The following is a 24,195-nucleotide window of genomic DNA, read 5'->3' as shown; positions in this document are numbered from 1 at the left end:
CTCTTTCAATTGTACTTGAAGAGGTTAACAAAGTACAACGGTCTACATCTTTGTATAGTCGTCTGTGTACACAATATATACAGTTTCCAATTACTAACAATAGTAAACAGTGCTGACAATAGCAGACAGTTTAGAAATTTCCCAAGTCCTCATATTCAAAAGCCTCCATGAGACCAATCTGTCCCCCAGGCTCAAGGTGGAGCTCTCCTCCTCAGAGGGCCAGCCTTCCTCTAACAGCTGATGGTGCAGAAGACTAAAGCCCCGTACACACGCGTCGATAATTGGCCGTGAATTTTCAGCCAACGTCCGATCTGCCAATTTTCGGCTTGTTGGTATGATGCTTCCGACAACCAACTCCGACTTTTCGGCCGAAAAAAAATCTGGTGTGCAGGCTATAAAATTTTTGATGGCCGTCAACTCAACGGCCGATTTTCCGTCAGTCAGTACAGATTTCGGCAGACAAAAATCTGATGAGCAAGACTGGGCATGCTCAGAGAAGAAAAAACACACGGAAAGTCAACCATCACATGACATCACTTCTGAAGTAGATTTTTGTTGGCCGAGAAAATTTGTGTGCAGTCTAGGCACATTCCAACCAACAAAACACCACTCTGGACAAAAGTCGGACGATCGGTCGGACGATAATCGTTGCGTGTGTACGAGGCATTAGATTGGCTCTGATAAAATAAGATTAGTTGTCTTTTGATATATATTATTTCTGGAAAATCAGGTCTCTTTTTGCTTTTATGTTTCTTATAGCATTCAAAACATCTTGGTTCCTTAAAGTGTAGACAAATGGGTTGAGCATTGGAACCACCGCCATATAAAGCAAGGTCAGCAACTTGTCCAGTTCCTTGGAACCTTTAGATTCTGGTTTGCCATACAATATAATGATTGGAGCATAGAATAACATTACTGTGGTTAGGTGGGAGGTGCAACTGGAATAAGCTTTCAGTCGTCCCTCTGAGGAATTAATTTTTAGTATCGTGGAGATGATGAATAAGTAAGAGGTTATAATAAGCAAAAAAGAGAAAGAGGCCAACAGTACATCCTGACATATCAAAACTATATTTCTGCTTGTAACATCACTAGAGGTTATTTCATACAGTGTTTTCAGATCACAAAAGAAATGGTCAACATTTTGTGGGAGACAGAAGGATAATAGAGATGCAGATAACACATTGATTGCTGAATTATTTACAGATATAAGCCAAGGGGACAGAGCCAGTGAAAGACATATATTTTTACGCATGAGTAAGGAATATTGCAATGGCTTACAAATTGCTACGTATCGGTCATAGGACATGGAGGTCAGTAGAAATGCATCACAACCAGCTGACAATGAGAAGAAGCACACCTGAGCCATACAGTCAGAGAAAGACATCCAATGGTCATGTGTTAGGAGTATGGAGAGAAGTTTTGGAAGAGTAACTGAAACATACATAACGTCACTAATAGCAAGATTACTCAAGAAGAAATACATTGGAGTATGGAGCTGGGGAACCAAACACACCAATAGAGCAATGATCATGTTTCCAAGGACAGTCGTCAGATACATCAATAGAATGGCAATGAAAAGGAGACATTGTCCAGTATTAGAGATGTAGAAAGCTGAAATGTAGAACATGTTTTCTGTACTGTTTGAGCATTCCTCCATCTTCCCTGCATTAAAAAAAATATATATTGCTTTTACTTTTGTCATCTATTTAATCACTTGCGTTCTGGTTGTTGTACATAAACGACTGGTGGTCTTTTTAAAATGGCGCTTGATCCCGGTGTACTGGAAGTCAACTCGGGTCCCAGTACGATCCGAGTGGATTCGCCTGGTCAACAGCATTATGGCAGCGAAAGAATGGGTTGCGAAATGCAGGGACCGCTATGAACAATTTCATAGTATCTGGAACACCTGGATTCACTACACCTCAACTAAGGTATCCGAGCAGTCGTGTAGATGCGCTCTGGAAATGCCATTTACTTCCAATTAGTGGACCCTAGGCCTATACTGGACGAGTCCTTATAGTCTAAGTAAAATTGAATATCATTACGTCCCATATTATTATCTTTGTATCTTAAGCCCCGTACACACGTACCGATCGTCAGCCGACAGATCGGCCGACAAATGTTCGCGGCTGTCGTGTCTGTTGAAAAGTGCAAAAGACTGCACAAGAATTTTGTCCGCCGACTACAGCCGACTGCAGAAGTGATGTCATGTGATGGTTCACTTTCCCTGTGTTTTTTCTTTTCTGAGCATGCCCAGTCTTGCAAATCTGCTGTCTGTCGGCCGAAATCTGTACTGACTGGCGAACAATCGGCTGTTCTGGTGTCGGCATACAAAAATTTTTAATGCTTGCATGACAGATTCTTGTCGGCAGAATGTGCGCTGACGGCTGTCGGAGGCATCATACTAACAAGCGTACAATCGGCAGATCGTTCGTCGGCCGACGCTTGTCTGCCGACGATCGGTACGTGTACGGGGCTTTAGTGTATAGTAGATTTTTAGGGGGGGAAATTTGGTATACTCTGCTGTTTTCTTGCTGATGACGTTCTATGACGTTCTATTTATGGGTTTTTTTTTTTGTGTGTGTGTGTGTGTGTTCTCAAGTAGCACTCTTTAATTTAGCTGGTTTGTCTAACTTAGAGGAACCGAGCTATATTAAAGCGGAGGTTACCTTAGGTGGGCCATAGTATTTTTCTCTATATGCTTAGTATGCAGGCTTATATTTAATGGCTACCCTATGCACCGTTTTCCTAATGTGATTAAATTGGTTAGTGTCTTAGGTACCTTGTTGGTATGGCCATGGGTTTCATTTTTTTTTTTGCTTTGCCCTGCTTGCCCAGCTTATATGGTTGTACTAATAGAGATTTATGTTTTGTCTTTTTTTGTAATCTGTGTTATTTGTTCATATGTAGGAAAAGAATGAAAATAAATAAATAAAGATTAAAGAAAAATGGCCCCCTGCTTGTGGTTCTTGGCCCTGTACCATGTGATTGCTGTGATCATTTACAGAAATCACACATGTAAACAAAGGCTGTATTTGCACACTGATTGGTTATGGGAGGAAACAGAGTGTTTCCTATAGTGATTGGCAGCAGCTTTTTTTACAGTGCGAGCCCAGCCTGCCACAGTGTCTCTGACCTCTAGCCACACTGGTCAAATTGTCACCAGACTCATGCAGCCAGCAACACCGTCTTTGATTGCTGCCACACCAGTGCCAGGGTCTCCAGACCAGTGTATGCTACAACAGCATCTGTAAATGCTGCCACACTATTGCCAATATCACCAGACCAATGCAGCAAACAACAGTGTTCCTAATTGCTATCTACACCAGTTCCAGTGTCACCAGAGCCAGCGCAAGTCAGAAACAATGTCCCTGATTGCCGCCACATAAGTGCTAGTGTCTCCAGACCAGTGTGTAAGGGGACTTCTGATTGGCCAGGTTTTGGTGCCAAAATATGCAAGTCCCTGCACTGCTTCTTCTTGGATAGGATAGTGGCCCACTAGTGGGAGTTAGAAGACTTCTCCATATTGTGACCAACAACTTTCCTTGCTACCTTACCCATGATGTGAAGGCCAAGAGCCTTTATATTCTTAAGAAAGGAAAGTCCACACTTGAAATGTCTTTTCCCCACTTTACTGTAACTTGTAAAGATGGCAGTGACATGTAACATCACTTTGACATACTCAATTTGGTAACCGAACAATAGAACTCTTCGCACACATTGCCATACACAAGAGCAAACCCTCTGCACCAGTCAGATGCAGAAAACCAGCACATAATTAAAATATATTTTCCCACAGTTTTGGCACCCACTCTTCCCATATACTAGTTTCTACAACATTTCGCTTCCTTCAAGCAAAGATTAACAAGGTGCTTTCTATAGTATACCTGTTTCTCGTTCTTTATGTCCCACTTCATAGCTTTAGCCATCAAGACACGCACCCTGATGCCAGGTGTACTAGTAGTCATGCCAGAGAAAGCTTAGCCTGTCCTAAAAGGCCTTTACTATCCTGCTCACAGACCACTTCAGACCATAAGTTGAGTCAGGGCAACTACATTCAGTTCTTCTGGGTATTGAACTACCTCGCCCTGAGCTTCAACCCCGTAAAGGGTCATAGGCAGTAGCTAAATACAGCCCAGTGCAAGGACAAGGTTATCTAGCGCCCAGGGCAAAGATGCCAAACGGTGCCCCCCTTCACAAAATGTATGGGCATTGTGTGTCAGCAAAGATCCCCTCCCTCCCCTCCAAAGAAATTGGAGCTTTAATCTGTATGCTTTCCCTCAATCATAAATTCCGTTTGCAAACCCAAATTCTCCCTAAACAAAAATTCCCCTTCTTCCTGTACTTCTGCCAGCTTGTGGGTAGGCATTCTCCATGCAACGCCCCCCTCACCTCACATGACACCACATTGCCCAGGACAGCTTCCCCTCCTGCCCACCCCTTGTCCTGGCCCTGCTACATCCACATGATTTTGGAGTGTTTGGCTCCCATTCCTCACCTGCCTAAGGCTCCTCCCCTCCTGGACTTATATAGGCACTAACTTCACCCATTACCCATTACATCACCACAGAAAGGCTTTGTCTAAAAGGGAACCTAACACCCACTTACACAATTCCCCATTACCACACATTTTAGGACAGAGCCACCTAGAGGCAGATTAGCTAACTGTACCTGCTTACAAGTGCAGCCAGCAAGTTGTTTCTGATCGCTAGCTGCACCAGTGGCAGTGTCACCAGTGCCTGCGCAGTCATTAACCGTGTCCTGAATGTTAGCTACATCAGTGTCAGTGTCGCCAGACCAGTGAAGCCAGCATCCATGTCCTGATTTGCTAATCACGCCAGTGTTAGTGTCACCTGTGCCAATGTAAACCAGCAACCATGTCCTGATTGCTACTCACGCCAGTGTTAAAGTCACCAATGCCAATGTAAGCCAGCAACAGTGTCCTGATCACTAGTCACACCAGTGCCAGTGTCATCAATGCCAGTGAAAGCCAGCAGTAGTGTCTTGATGTCAGTCAAATCAGTACCAGAACTAACAGTTAGATTCAGTTTTGAATTTTGAACCCGAGGAAAGCAGTGATTCAATAACAGCCACCTATGATTCTAAAGGATGAAGCGGTCCCTGTCAAAAGAGTCAGGCATGCTATGTTACCAAGCACTGAACATCCTAGTAAATTGCAGCGGGCAAGAACCCGCAGTGCAGTGCATCCTGGTGAAAAATACGATGGGTAATCAGGATGTGGAATTATAAGTATGCCCATAATGTGTGTAAGCATTAACTTGGTAAAATGCCAACTTCAAAAATCTCACTACTTACTAAACACCTTGGGAGTGTCTACTTTCCAAAAATGGGTAATTTTGGGGGTGTTCTTACTGTCCTGCTGCCATTTTAGGATCTTAAGAAATGGCAGTCAGAATATGAGGGTTGATACATTTAAAAAAAAAAAATATATATATATATATATATATATATACCATAGTTTGTAGACTCAATAACTGTCAGACAGTCCAAATAATATACACATAATGTTTTTTTTTATTTTTTTATTTAACCTCCTTAGCGGTATTCCAGAGTGTGGCTCGGGGGTTAAATTTCAGAGCCATTAGCAGTAACCCCCGAACCACACTCGGGGTACCGCTAGGGAGATCGCTGGATCCTGTAAGAGAGGGTACTCACCTTGTCCCCGGGATCCAGCAATGTGTGCGGTGGCGGATCTTCCTCCCGAAGCTCTGTGAGCCCCGGCTTCCGTCTCCTGCGACGTGACGCTCGCAGGGGGGTGGAATGGGCGGCAAATTCAAATAGTAAAACACACCAAACACACTGATACAGTACAAAATAAAATACATTTGCATTAGTTTGCCCCTCAGTGCCCTTTCCTGTAGTTTTACTGTACTTTTTATGTATATCTATATGTATACTGTGTGTATATATATATATATATATATATATATATATCTATATATATATATATATATATATATATATATATATATAATATATGTATACATACATACTTTAACCACTTTACCACCGGAGGATTTTGCTGTCTTACGTCTGGGCCACTTTTTGCGATTCGGCATTGTGCGACTTTAACTGACAATTGTGGGGTCGTGCGACGCTGTACCCAAACGAAATTTACATCCTTTTTTTTTCCCCACAAACAGAGCTTTCATTTGGTGGTATTTGATCACCTGTGTGATTTTTACTTTTTGCGCTATAACAAAAAAAGAGTGTACATTTTGAAAAAATAACAATATTTTTCACGTTTTTTTATATGAAATTCCCCCCCAAAAAAATGTAAAAATCAAATTTTTTTTTACATTATTGGCCAATTTGCTTTCTGCTACATATTTTTGGTAAAAAAAATCGCAATAAGTGTATTTTGATTGGTTTGCGCAAAAGTTATTGCGTTTACTAACTAAGGGAAAGATTTCTGTCATTTTTGGTGTTTTTTTTTTTAACGAGTAATGGCGGCGATCTGCGATTTTTTTTTTTTGCGGGACTGTGACATTGCGGCGGACAGATCGGACCCTTGACTGACATTTTTGACACTTTTGGGGGTACCAGTGACATTACTACAATAATCAGTGCTATAAATATGCACTGTTACGGTAAAAATGACACTGGCAGGGAAGGGGTTAATTTTATTGGAGAGGGAGGGGTTAATATATGCCTGGTGCTTACTAACATGTGTGGGGGGAGGTGGCTGAGTGACACAGGGACAGATCGCATGTTCAGCTATGCTGAATCCTGCAATCTGACCCTGCCTGTCACTTAGGAGATCCGCCCGCTTTGTTTACACAAGCAGGCAGATCTCCACACTAGATCCCCGACGATCGGGGAAGAGCAGCAGCGATCGCCGCTGCTCCTCCCCTGGCCCGACTCCCGCTGTGACTGAACACCATGGGAGCGAGCCTCTGGCGGCGCGTGCGCGCCGCCCACAAGGGGAGGAGTTTAGCGACGTAGGTCTACGTCGCTGGACGATAACAAGCCACATTGCTGCAGCAATGTGAGCAGACGTAAAGTGGTTAACTTATTTATAGTTATTTATTATATTATAATTTATGATTTTGTGTTTCATACTTTATCATACCCGAGATGTTATAAAGAAGAACGCACAGTAAAAAAAAAATCATATGTAAATAGTTGGTTTGGGCGGCCTGTTCTTAAGAATTGCATGCAAAATAATGGTACCGCTTTCAGCACCTAAAATCAGAAAGAATCATACCGCCAGGGAGGTTAATGAATGAAATGTATCAGAATACATTTTCACCAAAATGTATAAGGAAAAAAGGCAAAATTCTAAAGAAGCAGCGGCAGCCAAGGTAAGTATTGATTTTAGCTGCTGTCATTTCTATTAAAAGTTTTAGGCATCAGACCTCTTCCCTCACTGATGCATCCCGTGATGCCTCCCATTTTGAATCTCAACTTACGCAGACCCTTCCCTACTCACGCATCACCAGTTACCTGCTATGTTAACCGCTTGCCAACCACCCGCCGCATATATACTGCGGGAGGCTGTCTCGGCTGTGCAAATTGCCGTACCTGTATGGCGGTTCACGGGAGCGCTCCTGGGGGCGAGTGCGCGCTGCCGCATGCCCCCATCCCCCCCAACTAGGCAGCGGGGATGCCAATTCACAGGACTGGCAGCACGGATTGCCGCCAGGTACCCGCGATCGCTCCCCGCTGAGAGAGAAGGACGGTCTGCTGTTGTAAACACAGCATACCATTCTTCTCTCTGGAATGATTACAGAGCCCCTGTGATCCTTCTATATAGGATCACAGGTCTCTGTGTTCATTTCACAAGCCACGCCCCCATACAGTTAGAAAAGACCCCCTAGGCTCACACTTAACCCTTTGATCACCCTTGGGTTAACCCCCTCCCTGCCAGTCTCATTATTATAGTAACAGTGGATATTTTTGCACTGATTACTGTAGTAATGTCACTGGCACCCACTGGTGCTATAGCCAAATGACAGCTACACTACAGCGCGGCTCGTCAAGTCCTGGGAGGGCGTCTATTGACGTTGTCCTAGAACCGCACCCCCTAGTGCCTGATCGGAGTAAAGAGCCAATCACAGTGGCTTTTTACCATGTAATCAGTTGTGTCCAATCATAGCTGATCACTATGTAAGCACATTTGCTGGTTAGCGGCATCCCTTTCCTCACGTTGTCACAGCATGAGGAGAGGAGGGAGCCGGTAACCAGTGAGGGTGAAGGGGACATCTACACTGTAATCAGGGCACTGATCATTAGTGTCCTAAAAATCAGTGTAGCCCCAACAGTGCCCATCAGTGCTGCCAATCAGTGCTTTCTCATCAGTGCCACCTATCAGTGTCGCCTAGCAGTGCCCTTCGGTGCTGCCTATAATTGCCCATCAGTGCTGCCTCATCAGTGCCCATCAGTACAGCCTATGAGTGCTTATCAGTGCTATCTATTAGTGCCCACCAGTGCAACCTCATCAGTGCCCATCAGTGCAGCCTATCAGTGCCCATCAGTGCAGCCTCATCAGTGCCCATCAGTACAACCTATCAGTGCTATCTATTAGTGCCCATCAGTGCTATCTATTAGTGCCCATCAGTGCAGCCTCATCAGTGCCCATCAGTGCCCATCAGTGCAGCCTAATAGTGCCCACCATCAGTGCAGCCTCAACAGTGCACATCAGTGAAGGAGAAACATTACCTGGTTGCTAAAATTTTTAACATAAATTAAGAAAAAGGTTTTTTTTCAAAAAATGTTTTTGTTTTTTTATCAAAAAGTAAAAAAAAAAACATTACTGATTAAATACCACCAAAAGAAAGCTCTATCTGTGTGAAAAAAATATATATATATGAGTACAGTGATACATGATTGCGCAATTGTCATTCAAAGTGCGAAAGCTGAAAATTGGCCTGGGCAGGCGGGGGTAAAAGTACTTGGTTAATCTGGTTCTTAAATTGTTTTTTAATGAAAGATATATCACCCCCCCCCCCCCATCTCATATTACATGTAGATCACGGGTATGTGCACTAAATTGATTGTTATATAATTATGTTTAGGTTTTTATGATGTATACTATTAATTAATATTTTAGTGCTGCAAAATGTCTGTTAATTTGCTTCCTATATGTGAGTGAAGCACATAGAGGTGCTGGCTGCTTAATATTGAGTAAGTTGTAGCTGCACATTTTTGTTTTTAAAGTTAGATAAATGCTCACAATAATATTAGGCTGCTGATAATGAGAAAAAGGCAAAAGCATTTATTGACTGATATTTAAAGCAGTATTAAAACCAAAACTAAAAATGTAATTTATTATAACTTATCAATTTTTAGACATGGTGGTTGCATTAATTGTATTTTGTTAGGCGTTTGTTTCCTTTAAACAATATATTTTTCAATAACACAAAAATAGTTTCAGATACCCATACTAGCAATTGCTTTTAATATTTAATGTATTCAATTAATAAGCAGCAGCAAAAAAATATGTTTTAATATGAGCATGTTATTCTGCTTTTACCTCATTTATTTTAGTGAATTAATTAATTAACACTTAAATGTTTTTTGCTAAACCTATATCTCAAGCATACTTTATTGACTGATATTTAAAGCAGTATTAAAACCAAAACTAAAAATGTAATTTATTATAACTTATCAATTTTTAGACGTGATGGTTGCATTCATTTTATTTTTTAAGGCTTTTGTTTCCTTTAAACAAAAATGTTTTCAATTACACAAAAATAGTTTCAGATACCCATACTAGCAATTGCTTTAAATATTTAATTTATTCAATTAATAAGCAGCAGAAAAAAATATGTTTTAATATGAGCATGGTATTCTGCTTTTACCTGATTTATTTTAGTGGATTAATTAATTAACACTTAAATGTTTTTTGCTAAACTTATATCTCAAGCATACTTTTTGGTACAGATTTGTTTAGATTTTTATGATATATACTATTAATTAATTTTTTGTGCTGAAAAATATCTTTAATTTGCTTCCTATATGTAAGTGAAGCACATAGAGGTGCTGGCTGCTTAATATTGAGTAAGTTGTAGCTGCAAAGAGACACATTTTTTGTTTTTAAAGTTAAACCTATATCTCAAGCATACTATTGACTGATTTTTAAAGCAGTATTAAAACCAAAACTAAAAATGTAATTTATTATAACTTATCAATTTTTAGACGTGATGGTTGCATTCATTTTATTTTTTAAGGCTTTTGTTTCCTTTAAACAAAAATGTTTTCAATTACACAAAAATAGTTTCAGATACCCATACTAGCAATTGCTTTAAATATTTAATTTATTCAATTAATAAGCAGCAGAAAAAAATATGTTTTAATATGAGCATGGTATTCTGCTTTTACCTGATGTATTTTAGTGGATTAATTAATTAACACTTAAATGTTTTTTGCTAAACCTATATCTCAAGCATACTTTTTGGTACAGATTTGTTTAGGTTTTTATGATATATACTATTAATTCATTATTAAAGTATTAAAACCAAAACTAAAAATGTAATTTATTGTAACTTATCAATTTTTAGATGTGGTGGCTGCATTAATTTTATTTTTTAGGCTTTTGTTTCCTTTAAACAATATTTTTTTCAATTACACAAAAATAGTTTCAGATACCTATACTAGCAATTTTTTTTTAATATTTAATTTATTCAATTAATAAGCAGCAGAAAAAAAAAATTGTTTTAATATGAGCATGTTATTCTGCTTTTACCTGATTTATTTTAGTGAATTAATTAATTAACACTTAAATGTTTTTTGCCAAACCTATATCTCAAGCATACTTTTTGGTACAGACAATAGTACGCACACCGCTCAAGCAGTCAGTGCAGGTGCCCGCCCCGGCTCACCACCCTCAATAGCAGATATATGAAGAAAGAGGATGGCCGCACACCGCAATTGGATGATTGTGTGTTGAAATTCACCATGCCAGCCAGATATAACAGAAGTAAGGTTACGCTTGTTCCTGTTATATCTGTCTGGCATGGTGACAATAAAGAATTTCGACACGCATTCATCCAATTGCGGTGTGCGGCCATCCTCTTTCTTCATACATATACTTTTTTGGTATATCTAAATGAAATCTGCTTTGTATATATAGTATCTTTTTTCTAAAAAATGTTATAGCTAAAAACCTTTCCTGCAAACCTTTTATTTTGGTAATAGACAGCTAATATTACCTGACAGCATGTAACATACTCAGAAGATCACAATGATCTGCCTATACGGTGATGAGATATATAAAGAGCATCTGTGGCCTAAGGGAGGACATAGAAGGCACCTCAATGGGATTACAATACAAAATAAAAATGATCAAAGATAATGAATACATTTGAGAATTCAACAATTATTTAAAAAAGAAAAAAAAAAAAAACACACACACATTTAGAACCAAGTCTAATCCAGCCTGCTTTTAGGTGCATTCTGGATAAAATAATGTGGATTTGGATCTGCAGTGCTAATAGGTAGACATGTGCAGAATAAAAAACATTTGTTTTGTGTAATTTTGTTATTTAAATAATTTTGTTTAGTAACTTCTTTCAATCAGTTTAATTTGTTTTCAGAATTTGTTTAGTATTGTTTTGTTTATTTGTTTTAGCATTCTATTCAAATTATTTTATTTCAGTCAAGCTGAATTTATTCCACTCAAAATGTTAATTTCGGAAGATGGTAATATTTATTCTATTCTATTCTATTTTATTCTATTCTATTTTTTTTATTCTATTCTGTCCTCTTCCATTCTACTCTTATCTTTTGTACTCTATTCTATTCAAATTTGAATTTATTCTATCTGAAATTCACATTTTGTAAAACTGTTACATTCTTCTTATTTTATTCTATTCAATTTATTCTATTGTTTAGTCTATTCTTTTATTTTCTAATCTATTCTATTCTAAGCTATTCTATTCTAAGCTATTTTATTTGAATTCAGGTTTACTCTATTTGAGATTCTAATTTCGGAAGACGGTTATATTCTATTCTAATCTTTCTTTTTGTTTTTTTGTTTAATATTTGTTTATTGAAACACAAAAAAAAGTTACAATTATAAATGTAATACAAACATATAAAAACAGAGAAAGGGCCAAGTTACCAGTCGGGGGTAACAGTTCAAAAAGCAAACAACACAAGGCCGCAGGCCAAATCTGGCACAAGGGAATGCATAAATGCAAATTCACAGTAAATATAATATTCCACTGTGATTGAAAGTAAAGAAATAGAAAGATAGAGGGAAAAAGAAGAGAAAGAAGAAGAGGGAAAGGGAGACCAGAGAGTGGAAACTGCAGGCTGCAGGTCTAACCGATGACAGAAAGAGAATAGGCGAGAGGGGAGAGGCGAGGAAGACGCTCCCAGTATCGTATAAAATACAACAATAGCACATATGACCATAGACAACTCATATTGTTAAATACCAGAGGCAGCAGTGCTATGACTCTGATTAGAGTTGCTCGTGATCCACCCAACATAATGCCTCTGTAGCTAGGGGTAGATTTAAATTCAAGCCAGGGGGGTCCATATCTTAGTGTGCTGATTCAGGCTGTCTTTGTATATGAAAGAAAGCTCCTCAAGTAGAAAAACTTCTTCAACTTTTTGCAACCATTGCTTTATAGTAGGTGCGGTTATTGTACCCCCAAAAAACAGGGATAAGAGCTTTCGCCGTATTCAAAAGGTGAGGGGTGAATGAATGTCTGTATTGACCCATTGGTTTGGGGGTGCAATGCAGTAGTATAGTCCAGGGGTCAAATGAAAGATTTTCCTTAGAAATCAGACGTATAAAGTCCAGAAGTTGCAACCAGAATGGTCGTATCAAGGGGCAGTTCCACCAGATGTGAGCATGAGAGGCTATGTGTCCACAACTCCTCCAGCATAATGGGGGAGTTGGAGGGGAACGTGTGTAGCTTCAGTGGAGTATAGTACCATCTGGTCAGCAACTTGTAATTAGACTCAGCCATTTTAGAGGAAATTGAAGACATGAAGAATACACCTCCAAGATGACCACTGCCTTGCTAAAGAAGCTGAGGGTAAAGGTGATGGACTGGCCAAGTGTGTCTCCAGACCTAAAACCCTATGTGGGGCATCCTCAAACAGAAGGTGGAGGAGGGCAAGGTCTCTAACATCCACCAGCTCTGTGATATTTGTCATGGAGGAGAGGAAGAGGATTCCAGTGGCAACCTGTGGGGCTCTGGTGAACTCCATACCGAAGAGGGTTAAGGTAATGCTGGAAAAGAATGGTGGCCACACAAAATATTGACACTTTGGGCCCAATTAGGACATTTTCACTTAGGGGTGTACTCACTTTTGTTGCCAGCGGTTTAGAAATTAATAGCTGTGTGTTGAGTTATTTTGAGGGGACAGCAAATTTACACTGTTATACAAGCTGTACACTCACTACTTTACATTGTAGCAAAGTGTCATTTCTTCAGTGTTGTCACATGAAAAGATAGAATAAATATTTACAAAAATGTGAGGGGTGTACTCACTTTTGTGAGATACTGTACATCGGCTTGAAGAAGTGCTTGTACTGGGGTGATGCGTGCAGCTAGAGGCTTCACCCCGGTACCGTTGAGCCGGCGGTTGGCTTTCTGGTGATAGCAACCGATGCGGCTCAGCAGTCGCTCACCGGTTATCACAGGGAGTGGGAGGGGACATCCCTCCCGTTGCCTTTCACCAATCTGCCGGGGTCTCCCATCCCACTGGGAGACTCGAATGAGCAGCCGGCAAGTCCACCGGCCGGTCAGAGTCCCGAACGAAGCTGGATTCGGCTGCGATCGGGTCTTTGATGAAGTAACTCGGAAGCGATGTCACGACAATGCCAAAGGTGACGATTTTAAAAATACTTTTAAGTGCAAAGGAGGGTCCAGATCCCTCCATAAAGAGTACCTGTAACTGCCTATTACTGTCGGGATGTTTAAAAGTGATCAGATTTTATTTTTTAATTTTATAAAAAAAAAAAAAATTAAATTTAAAAAAAATAAAGATTAAAATAAATAATAATAATAAAAAAAAATAAAAGTGCCCCTGTCCCCGTGTGCTCATGCAAAAAAGAAAATGCATACATAAGTTGCACCCACAAATGTAAGCGGTGTTCAAATTACACACATGTGAGGTATCGCCACGATCATCAGAGCGAGAGCAATAATTCTAGCACTACCTGCCTCTGTAACTCTAAAATGGTAACTGGTAAAATAAATTTAAAGCGTTACCTATGGAGACTTTTAAGTACCGTAGTTTGTCGCCATTCCACGAGTGTGCGCAATTTTAAACTGTAACATGTTAGGTATCTATTAACTTGATGTGACATCGTCTTTTACAATTTAAAAAAAATTGGGCTAATTTTACTGTTTCGTTTTTTTTAATTCAGTGAAGTGTATTATTGCAAACAAATTGTGTTTGAAAGACCACTGCGCAAAAGCCATGTGACATAAATTATTGCAACAACCGCCATTTTATTCTCCAGAGTATTTACCAAAAAAAAAAAGAAAAAAAAAATATATATATATAAATATATATGTATATTTGGGGGTTCAAAGTAATTTTCTAGCAAAAAATACTGATTTTAACTTGTAAACAACATGTGTCAGAAATAGGCCTGGTCCTTAAGTGGTTAAGTAGAGAATTTTTACATTTCTTATTAGATAAAGGAGTATCCAGGGCCGGCGCTCTGCCTAGGGCTCACTACCACCTAGGGGCGCACTGCTGCCTAGCCTAGGGAGGGTGCAGACTGACCCGGATGGATCATTCATGTGTAGTTTTCCGGCTCGGCGGCATCCACGGCCGGCGCGGCTCTGCCGGAATAGTGCTGACTGTGTGTCACTTGCTTGCTGTGCAGGCCTCACGCATGGACACGGGACATGGTCATTTCTGCAGCGCTGTCTCTGCGCAAATTGGATTGGATTGCCTTAGGGCAGCAGGAGAGGGGGGCGCTAAAGCCAAGGGTCCCTCAAATGCTTATGCTGGCGCTGCCCTGCTTACACCTGCTCAGCACAGCCAACCCGTGACAGACAGCACAGAGCTGGGCGCCGCCCTGAGCTGCCTTCAGCTGCTGCCTCCGCACTAGCTTTTACCAGCAACAAAGGTCCCCGCCTCCTCCTCTCTTATGAAAGGAAGCCTTTCATTTCCGCACATCAGTACACTTGCTGCTTCTCCCAGGAGAATCCCCTCCCACGTAGGCGGTACCAGAACCGCCTCTACTCCATCACACTCGTCGGTGAACTAGAGGTAAGTGAGAGAAGGGGAGGAGCCAAGAAGGAGTAGGGGGAGGGGACAGCAGGCCCAGTGCAGGACTGCAGGAATGGCACGGATCCTCAGTGGAAGCATGGCTGATTGTGCCCATTACGCTGCTGCATGTACAGTTACATGCAACTAAGAAACAAAAAGCGGCACAAGCAATGATTAAGCACTTTGTGTGAAACGCGTCTGCTGAACAGTGTGGATCCCTCATGTGTCATGTTTTTTAAACCTGTGACTCTACAATAAACAACAAACTTTTCTTCATTTCTGGATGTGCCGCTTTTTGGTTTCTTTGTTGCATGGACTTCCCAGGTTGCGGACCTCAGCAGGCACCCAGTTTTGTTGCCACAGCAGTGTTAAGAGATCTTTAATTTACAGACAGCCTTGGAGTGGTGTATACTCTACTTCCCTTTTCCCATGTACTGTTACATCGTGGGGACCATTTAGAGTAGAGATAGAGGAGGAATAGATGAGGACAGAGAGGGGGACATAAGGACAGAGTAATGGAAAAAGAGAGATGGGAGTAGTTAAAGAGTACATGAGGACAGACAGCAGAGGAGATTGGACAAACAGACATCAACAATAAGGCCCCTTTCACATGGGACAGACTTTGCTTTGCTCAGAAGGGGATCTGTCTGCTGATCCCCCCTGAGCAGAGCAGGAGGTTAACAGATCCGCGTCTGCTCCAATAATGCCAAGCAGACACAGCCCACTTTGCTCTATGGGCAGTCGAGTTTAAACAAACTGCCTGTCCATTTACACCTGACTGGCATCCATCCTAATATGCCCAAAAAGAGGGTAACGGATCCCCCTTCCATTTGTTTTTGTCAGATCAGATTAGAGGTAGGTGGGTGTAAATGGAAGTCCATTTGGAGACAAGTCCATTTACATCCACCGCTCCATAGTGGAGAATGGAGGGTCCAATCAGGCGGACCGGATTGGACCCTCCATTCTCCTCTATGGAGCGGCAGATGTAAATGGACTTGTGTCCAAATGGACTTCCATTTACACCCACCTACCTCTAATCTGATCTGACAAAAACAAATAGAAGGGGGATCTGTTACCTTCTTTTTTGGCAGATCAGGACGATTTGGACCATTCGTGTGAAAGTGCCTAAAGTGCAATGTGATAGAGATCAAGAATAATATATATACAGTATATATATACATTCCAACTGTGCTCTGATAAACTTAAAATCCACAAAAATTGTAAGGCCCCTTTCACACAGAACGGAGTCCGCTCTGCTCAGTGGGGGATCGATCCGCGACACCCGCTGAGCAGGCGGATGACAGCTCCGTCTCCACTCTGTGTGCAGAGACAGAGCTGTCAGATCTCTGCTGTCCTCTATAGGGAGATCAGATGAGAACGGACCGCCTGTCCGTTCTCATCCGATCCGATCCGATAGGGTTTCCATCCATCGGGATTTCACGGACAGGATCGGATAGCAGTGGGTGTCAGCGGAGATGTCTCCACTGACACTCGTTGCCCTATAGGGATGCATGGAGCATCCGATCAGGTCCGCCTGAAAAACTGACAGATGGATCGGATCGCCCGTGTGAAAGGGGCCTACAACAAATCCACTGCAAGCTGTTTGCACCAACTTCAGTGTACCATCACCAAGACAAAGCACACACCATCTGCTTACTAAAAAATGTGACTCCTTAAACTTATGAAGTGACATGCACCTGTCATCTGCCAGATATTTACAGCCACTTCACTCAAAAGTGACAATGCATGAATAGTAGCTTTCTCCCAAGAGCAGCCTTTCATCACTCTACCTGGTCAGGTACCAACCACAGGCAACCCCCTATAAAGCATACTATAGTGCATTACCAGGACATACTGCACTGCTTTATTAAAGTGATATACTTACAGCAAACTTTACTAGGATAAAGCAACAACTTGTTTACTTGTCCTGGTATTGCACTATAGTGTGCTTTGTTTTTTACATTTACGGGGTTCCCTGTGGTTGGTACTGGACCAAGCTAGTATACCTGCAGTGGTGCTTTTCGAGCAAAGTGGTTGTAAATCCAGTTTAGAGATTGACAACCTTATTGGAGCCGCCCGCACTTTTCAGGTGGGTTTGCTTGCGCTAGATCGCCCTCGGGTCCCCGAGGCCTGCGGTTGAAGGTTCTCATCTCTGGGAATAAGCCCCCATTGGCGAAGGAGATCTAGCCCCCTGGCCATGGATTGTATCACGTGTGTCGCATTATTCATGGTCACCGTCAGTTTTGCAGGGAACCCCCACTTGTAAAGGATCTTGTGGTTCCTCAAGATTTTTGTGATAGGAACTAGATTATGGCGGGCTGCTAACGTAGCTTAAAAAAAGGTCAGCGTAGAGTGCAATCCCCCCATATGGATCCGGGAGAGAAGCATTCTGTCTGGAGAATCTCATTAGCTGATCCTTGATGTGGAAGAAATGAATTCTCGCTATCACATCTCTAGGCACAGATTCAGGTATATGAGCTGGCTTGGGCAGCCTGTGTGCCCTGTCTATAATCACATCTGCCTCTGTGAGACCTGGTAAAGTCTTGAGCATTAGTTGCTGCAGGAACGGTGTGAGTTCAGCTGGTTTCACTGATTCAGATATTCCCCTGAATTTTATGTTGTTTCTGCGGGACCTATCTTCGATATCTGCCACCTTCAACTTAAGCTGTTTCAATTCCTCCTCCAATTCAAAGTGTACATCTACTAGCTCATTATGGGCCCCTGTGAATTCGTCCATCTTAGTCTCTACAAAGTCTACCCTTTCCCCCATATCTGAGAGCTTCCTGTTGGTGGACTTCATGAAGGACTGCATGTCCTTTTGGAGTGCCCCCCTCAGTGTCTGTATTAGATCCTTCATGGAGCTGTCCGTTATGGGCTGACCTGTTGTGGGGAAGGCGTCCAGCTTAAGGCCGCATTCATTAATTTCCTCTGCCTCTTCTCCAGCCAGAGTGTCCATGAGGTCTGAGGCCTGAGGTCCGGAGAGCCTCATTTTTTGTTTAGCTGGGCTGGCGGTGGGGGAAGATGATTGTAAAGGTTGGCAATCAGCCGACTCACCCCTGTCCCAGTCAGATGCGGATGGATGGGCTTGTCCTTTGCCTCGAGGCGATCTGCTGCGGTTCCGTGCGGCGGCGCCATCTTGCCTGGCGCGGCCCGGAGCTGGGGTGAAGAAATCTAGCAGTTTCTTCGGTTTCTCCCGGTCCTTTCGCTTCCCCGCCGCTGCCATGGTGTTCCGCGGGAGGTGAGAGTGAGTTGTGGCCGGTAAACCCTGCTCAAATAGCCGCTGTGAGTTGCTCTATGGGACCTGGTGTGCAGAGCAGAAGGTTCAGGCGTCCATCCGCTCCGGCTACCGGCTCCGCCCCCCCAAAGTGGTTGTAAATATCCAGCAGATGAAAAGTGCATGTGGCCTCATAAGTTTAAGGAGTCAAATTTTTTGGTAAGCAAATGGTATGTGGTTTGCATTACCCACCAGCAGTAACCACCAGCAGGCAGTACCCACCAGCAGTAACCACCAGCAGTACCCACCAGCAGTACCTGCCAGCAGTAACCACCAGCAGTATGTCCATTAGCGTGTGTAGCGTGGAGTGCCACCTCCCTGAAATTCGTTTTTGCAGGTTGGGATGCCTGAGGTGCTGAGCACGGGGGTGGCACACCTCAACGTGACGTCACATCATTCCCTCCTCCAGTCCCACCCACAACAGAGCAGAGGACCGCGCAGTCCCTGGCTGTCCCACAAGGTGTAGAACTGAGAAGGTAGGTACAGTATATGGCCTGTAATAAACATTGCTCCCTGTTTAGTTCTGCATTAAACACTCCTGGCAAGGTTATAGTTTATCCCATTGGTCTGCATGAAATATGGAGAAAACTGTAAAAAAGTAATTTTTTAAAAAATATTGAACAAGGGTGATTTTAATGGTGCCACAACACAGAAATAATTTCTGTGTTTGTAGCATCATTCAAATCCCCTTGTTCATGGTTTATTAAATTCTATCTTTCTGGGATGAAGGTGCCTTCGATCAATGGATGTATGTGACTTATTTAGAGGTTAATGTAAAAGAGTAATATTAAATAAAAGAAATGAAAGTGGTAGATTATATCTTTATGTGTATATGTATTAAACATGTGAAATAATCAGAGTACAAAAGTGCTTATGATAGTTCATCCATAGCCATTGGTCATGTGCAATCTGTGCCTTTGTATGTGATGTCAGCCAGTGCAGAATTAGCCCCACCCACAGCTAGATTTAGCTTTAGCTATTAATAAAAATCTATAATAGCTTATATAAGAGGCATTCTTCTAGTAGCCCCTATAGTCTACCACTAGCCACCTGTTCTCTCCTCTCCCCCTTCTCAGGTGATGTGGCTTTTTCAGGAGGGGGGGCGCAAGTAGCTGGTCTTGCCTAGGGCGCAAAATAGTCTAGCACCGGCCCTGGGAGTATCATTCAGGAGGTCAGCAGCTGGGTTCTTGTTAAGGGACTCTCTTGTTAGGGACTTGATTTTATTTTCTACCTCATCCCAAAAGGCGTCCATTTTCGGGCAGTTCCAGACGATATGAAGGAGCGAGACATGTACTCTTTATAGATATGTGGGGTCTAAAAGACCCCAAATCTCCCCTCTGCCCTTAAAAGCAAAAGATTAAAAATAAAAAATAAAAGATTTTTGATCTTTTGCTTTTAAAAAAATGGCCATGTGGTCAAAACCGGAAGTGGCATCATGATGTCGCTCTGGTCCTCCTAGGGCATAGAGATGAGCAGGGGCCATCTTATCTCTGCTCATCTCTGTGCCCAGCTGCCACCAGTGCTGGATCGTTTTCGGGCTCCCCGATCTGCCAGGTAAGCCTAATAATGACCAGAAAGCAACTGGAGGGGTGGGTGATCTCTCCTGCCACTTTTAAAAGTGATCCACTGCTTGGACCACTTTTTTGACAAAGACCGGCGAGAACAAATGATACCAGGACTATGGCATCTAACTGCAGCCATACCCCCGGAGTTTAATGTCAAAGTAATGACGTATTTTCCCAGTTAGGCGATCAGTAAGTAGGTACTATTGTGATTTTCGTGTAATGTAACTTTAAAAATTCTTGCTGATTGCTGCAAGGGTCTGGTCATGTGTGATTTCTTCCTCTGTAAGTGTGTCAAATCTGGTGTCTTGGGGAAAAAAAAAAATTATCTGCAGAGAGGACTGACCCCAGGGGGAATCCTATGGAAGTAGATCTTTGAGAACCAAGAGCTGTGATTTCTCTTTTCCCTTGCCACCCCTTTCATGGGCCCATTCTTCGGGAAAAGTTTCATGGACTTTTTCTTGCTTTGGACATTATCCAACTCAGGTATGGGTCGCACTAAGTTCTCTTTACACCATTTCCTATATAAACCGCTAGGGACAGTGCTTTGTTGCGGCAGTACAGCAATTTTGTATAATAAGAAAACCAAACCTATTTCCAGCAACAACCTCAAACTAAAAAAAAGTGCTTATTTGTTGCTGTTCATTGTCATGTGTACCCACATCAACATAGATATACGATATTGTGACAGACCCAACCGGGACAGGGGCTTTTGGAGGAGTAACCACTTCTGGACCGGAAGGATTTGCTCCCTTAACCACTTAAGCCCTGGAAGATTTTACCCCCTTTCTCACCAGGCCCTATTTTGCGATTCGGCACTGCGTTACTTTAATGGACAATTGCGCGGTCGTGCAACGCTGTACCCAAACAAAATTTATGTCCTCTTTTTTCCCACTAACAGAGCTTTCTTTTGGTGGTATTTGATCACCTGTGCAATTTTTATTTTTTGCGCTATAAACAAAAAAGTGTGACAATTTTGAAAAAAAAAACAATATTTTTCACATTCTTTTATATGACATTCTCAAAAAAAATAATTTAAAAATCAAAATTGTTTAATCATTTTAGGCCAGTTTGTTTTCTGCTACATATTTTTGGTAAAAAAAATTGCAATAAGTGTATCTTGATTGGTTTGCACAAAATTTATTGCGTCTATTAACTACGGAAAAGATTTATGTCATTTTTATTGTTTTTTTTTTTTTACTAGTAATGGCGGCGATCTGTGATTTCTTGCAGGACTGCAACATTGCGGCGGACAAATCGGACCCCTGACTGACATTTTTGACACTTTTGGGGGGACCAGTGACATTACTACAGTAATCAGTGCTAAAAATATGCACTGTTACTGTAATAATGACACTGGTAGGGAAGGGGTTAACACTGTGGGTGATCAAGGGGTTAAATGTGAGCCTAGGGGAGTGATTCTAACTGTATGGGGCGGGGCTTGGGAAATGATCATAGAGACATGTGATCCTATATAGAAGGATCACAGGAGCTCTGTGATCATTCCAGAGAGAAGAACGGTCAGCTGTGTTTACAACAGCCGACCGTCCTTCTTTCTCAGCGGGGAACGATCGCGGGTGGCAGGCGGCAATCAGAGACGGAGTTTAATCATTTTCTGCCCAGCCTATAGTCAAATAATGGCCAGACAGGTCCGCTGTAAGTCTGGGTGGATGTCATATATCCTCCCCAAATAATGCCGCACACGCACCCCATGGGCCTTGCTGTGGTTTCAGCTTGTCACCTGCTGTGTCCATCGGACACAGACAATGACAGATCAGTGTACCAGCCCGCTGCTGGTACCATGCAATTGCTGTGACCAATCACAGCAGATCACATGACAATTGTATTCAATGGATGGCTTGGCAGGGCCAATCTGTAAGGTTCTGGCACTCTCAGTGCCTCCTATCACATTTATTCCGGGTGATTTCCATCTACCTAGACAGAAGAAACACATATAGGTGTGTTTCCCTTTAAGGCTGAAGCTGTCATCACCCAGCGCCGGACTAGATGGCTATTTAGGGCGTCGGTTCTCACTCACATGTGTTCGTTCAAACACCAGTACCTGGATACTAATCTTGCTTGAAGCTTCCATGCTTGCAAGCTCTCCTCGCTGACGAACCTCGCTGCGCTGATCCCTGCATCCTGCTACTGGATCATCCGCATCTCCTGAGCGATCCTTCGGCTATCGCTATTAGTGCTAAGTACCCCACAGGGGAAATCTCTATAGACTTGTACTAGGCTTACACTATTTAGCTCTGCATAGCAAGGACTGTCTTTTACATCTGCATAACTAGATTGCTAGCTCTTGAGTCTACTGCTACTATTTCCTGCACTGGGTTGATCTCTCCTGTATGCACCTGCTACTCTGTCATCTGTTATCATACATGATCGCTAACCCTTCCTGCATCCATCTGCACTGTCTCACCTCAAGTGTCTGTCACCTACCACTTCCACTCAAACCTATCCCTAAGACCTTTATCATTGTCTTACCACATGTATATAAAGTCACACTAGGAACCAGCTTAATTACTGTGTGTATTTACTGGCTGAAATAAGACCTTCCATACATGATGAGTCATTGAGGTTGGGATTGGTATCTCAGCATATCTCCTACATGACTACTGACGTGGAACTACTTCTGCAGCTGAAAATCCACACCTTATAAGAAACGCAAGGAGCGTTACAGATTGAACGAACCTAAAAAATGGATTCAGCAGAAGTAGCCACTCAGGTGACACAATTAAAACAGCAGGTATCTGCATTAATACACGCACTTGCTGAATTGAAAAACGACAATCAGGCTCTGTTGCAGCAGGTAATTAGACTGACACAACTTACCTCTGCACAGTCTCCTGAACCCACGATAAATCCCCCTTTGGTATTTACAGGCGATCGCAAAAAATTTCGCGAATTTAAAAACGCATGTGAGTTACTTTTTTTGCTAAAACCTCGTACCTACCTTACTGATCACATTAAGGTTTGTACTATTATTTCTTACCTATCAGGCGATCCTCGAGCCTGGGCAGATTCTCTTTTTGAAAAAAACGACCAGCTTCTCAACTCCTATGCCTTGTTCCTGGCAGAGCTCACTAGCCTATATGATGACCCCAATAGGCAGAGTACTGCCGATCTTCAGTTAAGATCCTTGAAACAAGGAAAAAGGCCTGTAGAAGACTTTGTCGCAGAATTCAAGAGATGGACCCTTGATTCAGGATGGAATGATGCATCTCTGAAAACCCAATTTAGGCTTGGCCTATCAGAAGCCGTCAAGGACGAGCTCGCCCGAGCAGAGATGCCAAAAACCCTGGATACATTGATACAACTCAGTATCACCATAGATAGAAGACTACGAGAAAGGAAGTCTGAAAAAATGGAAATGCCATTATCCAGTTCTTCTCAGAATTCAGCTATTGACCCCACTCCTAAACCCGCTCCAGGTAACCACAGACCCTGGCTACCTAAGGAAAAAAGGAGACCTAGTAGATATGGTGATCCTGCCTGGTCATGGTCCGAGCCTGCCTCAAACAGTCGACCTTGTCACTCTGACACATCCCATTTGGACCCTGATCCTACAGAGATGGATGAGGAGCCTATGGAGATTGGTGCCATACATGCTAGGTTGTCCTCACAAGAAAAAAGAGATCACAGGAGAATCTGTGGCCTTTGTTTTTATTGTGGTGAAGGGGGACATTTCATTACATTCTGCCCAACCAGACCCCATAGGCCTAAGGCTCTCCCAATGGAGGCCAGGCAAATCCGAAGGGTCTTCCCTGAAAAACAGCCTGGAAATTATCAAGGCTGTTGCCAGCCCTGTCCCCGTTCTATATCAGTGAAGGACACCCAGAAATTAACAAATATTGGAATGGATATTCCTTCAACTCCAGTGAACTTTATACCATGTTCAAAAAACCCTCCTATACCACCTCCTGAGGATACTCCTATTTTTGCAAGCACATTTCTGGCTTCCGATGAAAATACAGAGATTCTTGCACCTGACTGCGTACGTGCTTCTAATGGCACGGTGGTATGTAGGAAGGATCTGAGGATGTTTGAAGAAGCATTGGTTGCTAGGTCTACTAGGATTACTTCGGATGGTTATGCGTCCGATTCTAGTGAGGGGTCCATGTAGCAGACACCCTAACAACAAGT

The 24,195-nt window shown here is 42.3% G+C and overlaps 1 protein-coding gene across 1 annotated transcript; it reads right to left on the bottom strand.

Moving 5' to 3' along the window:
• Positions 1-712: 712 nt before the first annotated feature.
• Positions 713-1,657, bottom strand: LOC309564192 (olfactory receptor 1J21-like; the record flags this gene model as incomplete). The annotated part of the gene is made up of 1 exon (XM_082268823.1): positions 713-1,657. The coding sequence occupies one exon, from the start codon at positions 1,655-1,657 to the stop codon at positions 713-715; it is 945 nt and encodes a 314-aa protein (XP_082124949.1).
• Positions 1,658-24,195: the final 22,538 nt, after the last annotated feature.

The sequence above is a fragment of the Pelophylax lessonae genome (genome assembly GCF_965119305.1).
Source record: "Pelophylax lessonae genome assembly, chromosome: 9".
Classification (NCBI taxonomy): domain Eukaryota; kingdom Metazoa; phylum Chordata; class Amphibia; order Anura; family Ranidae; genus Pelophylax; species Pelophylax lessonae.
Note: the sequence above shows the minus strand (reverse complement) of the source record. Positions and strands in the feature narration are given on the sequence as shown.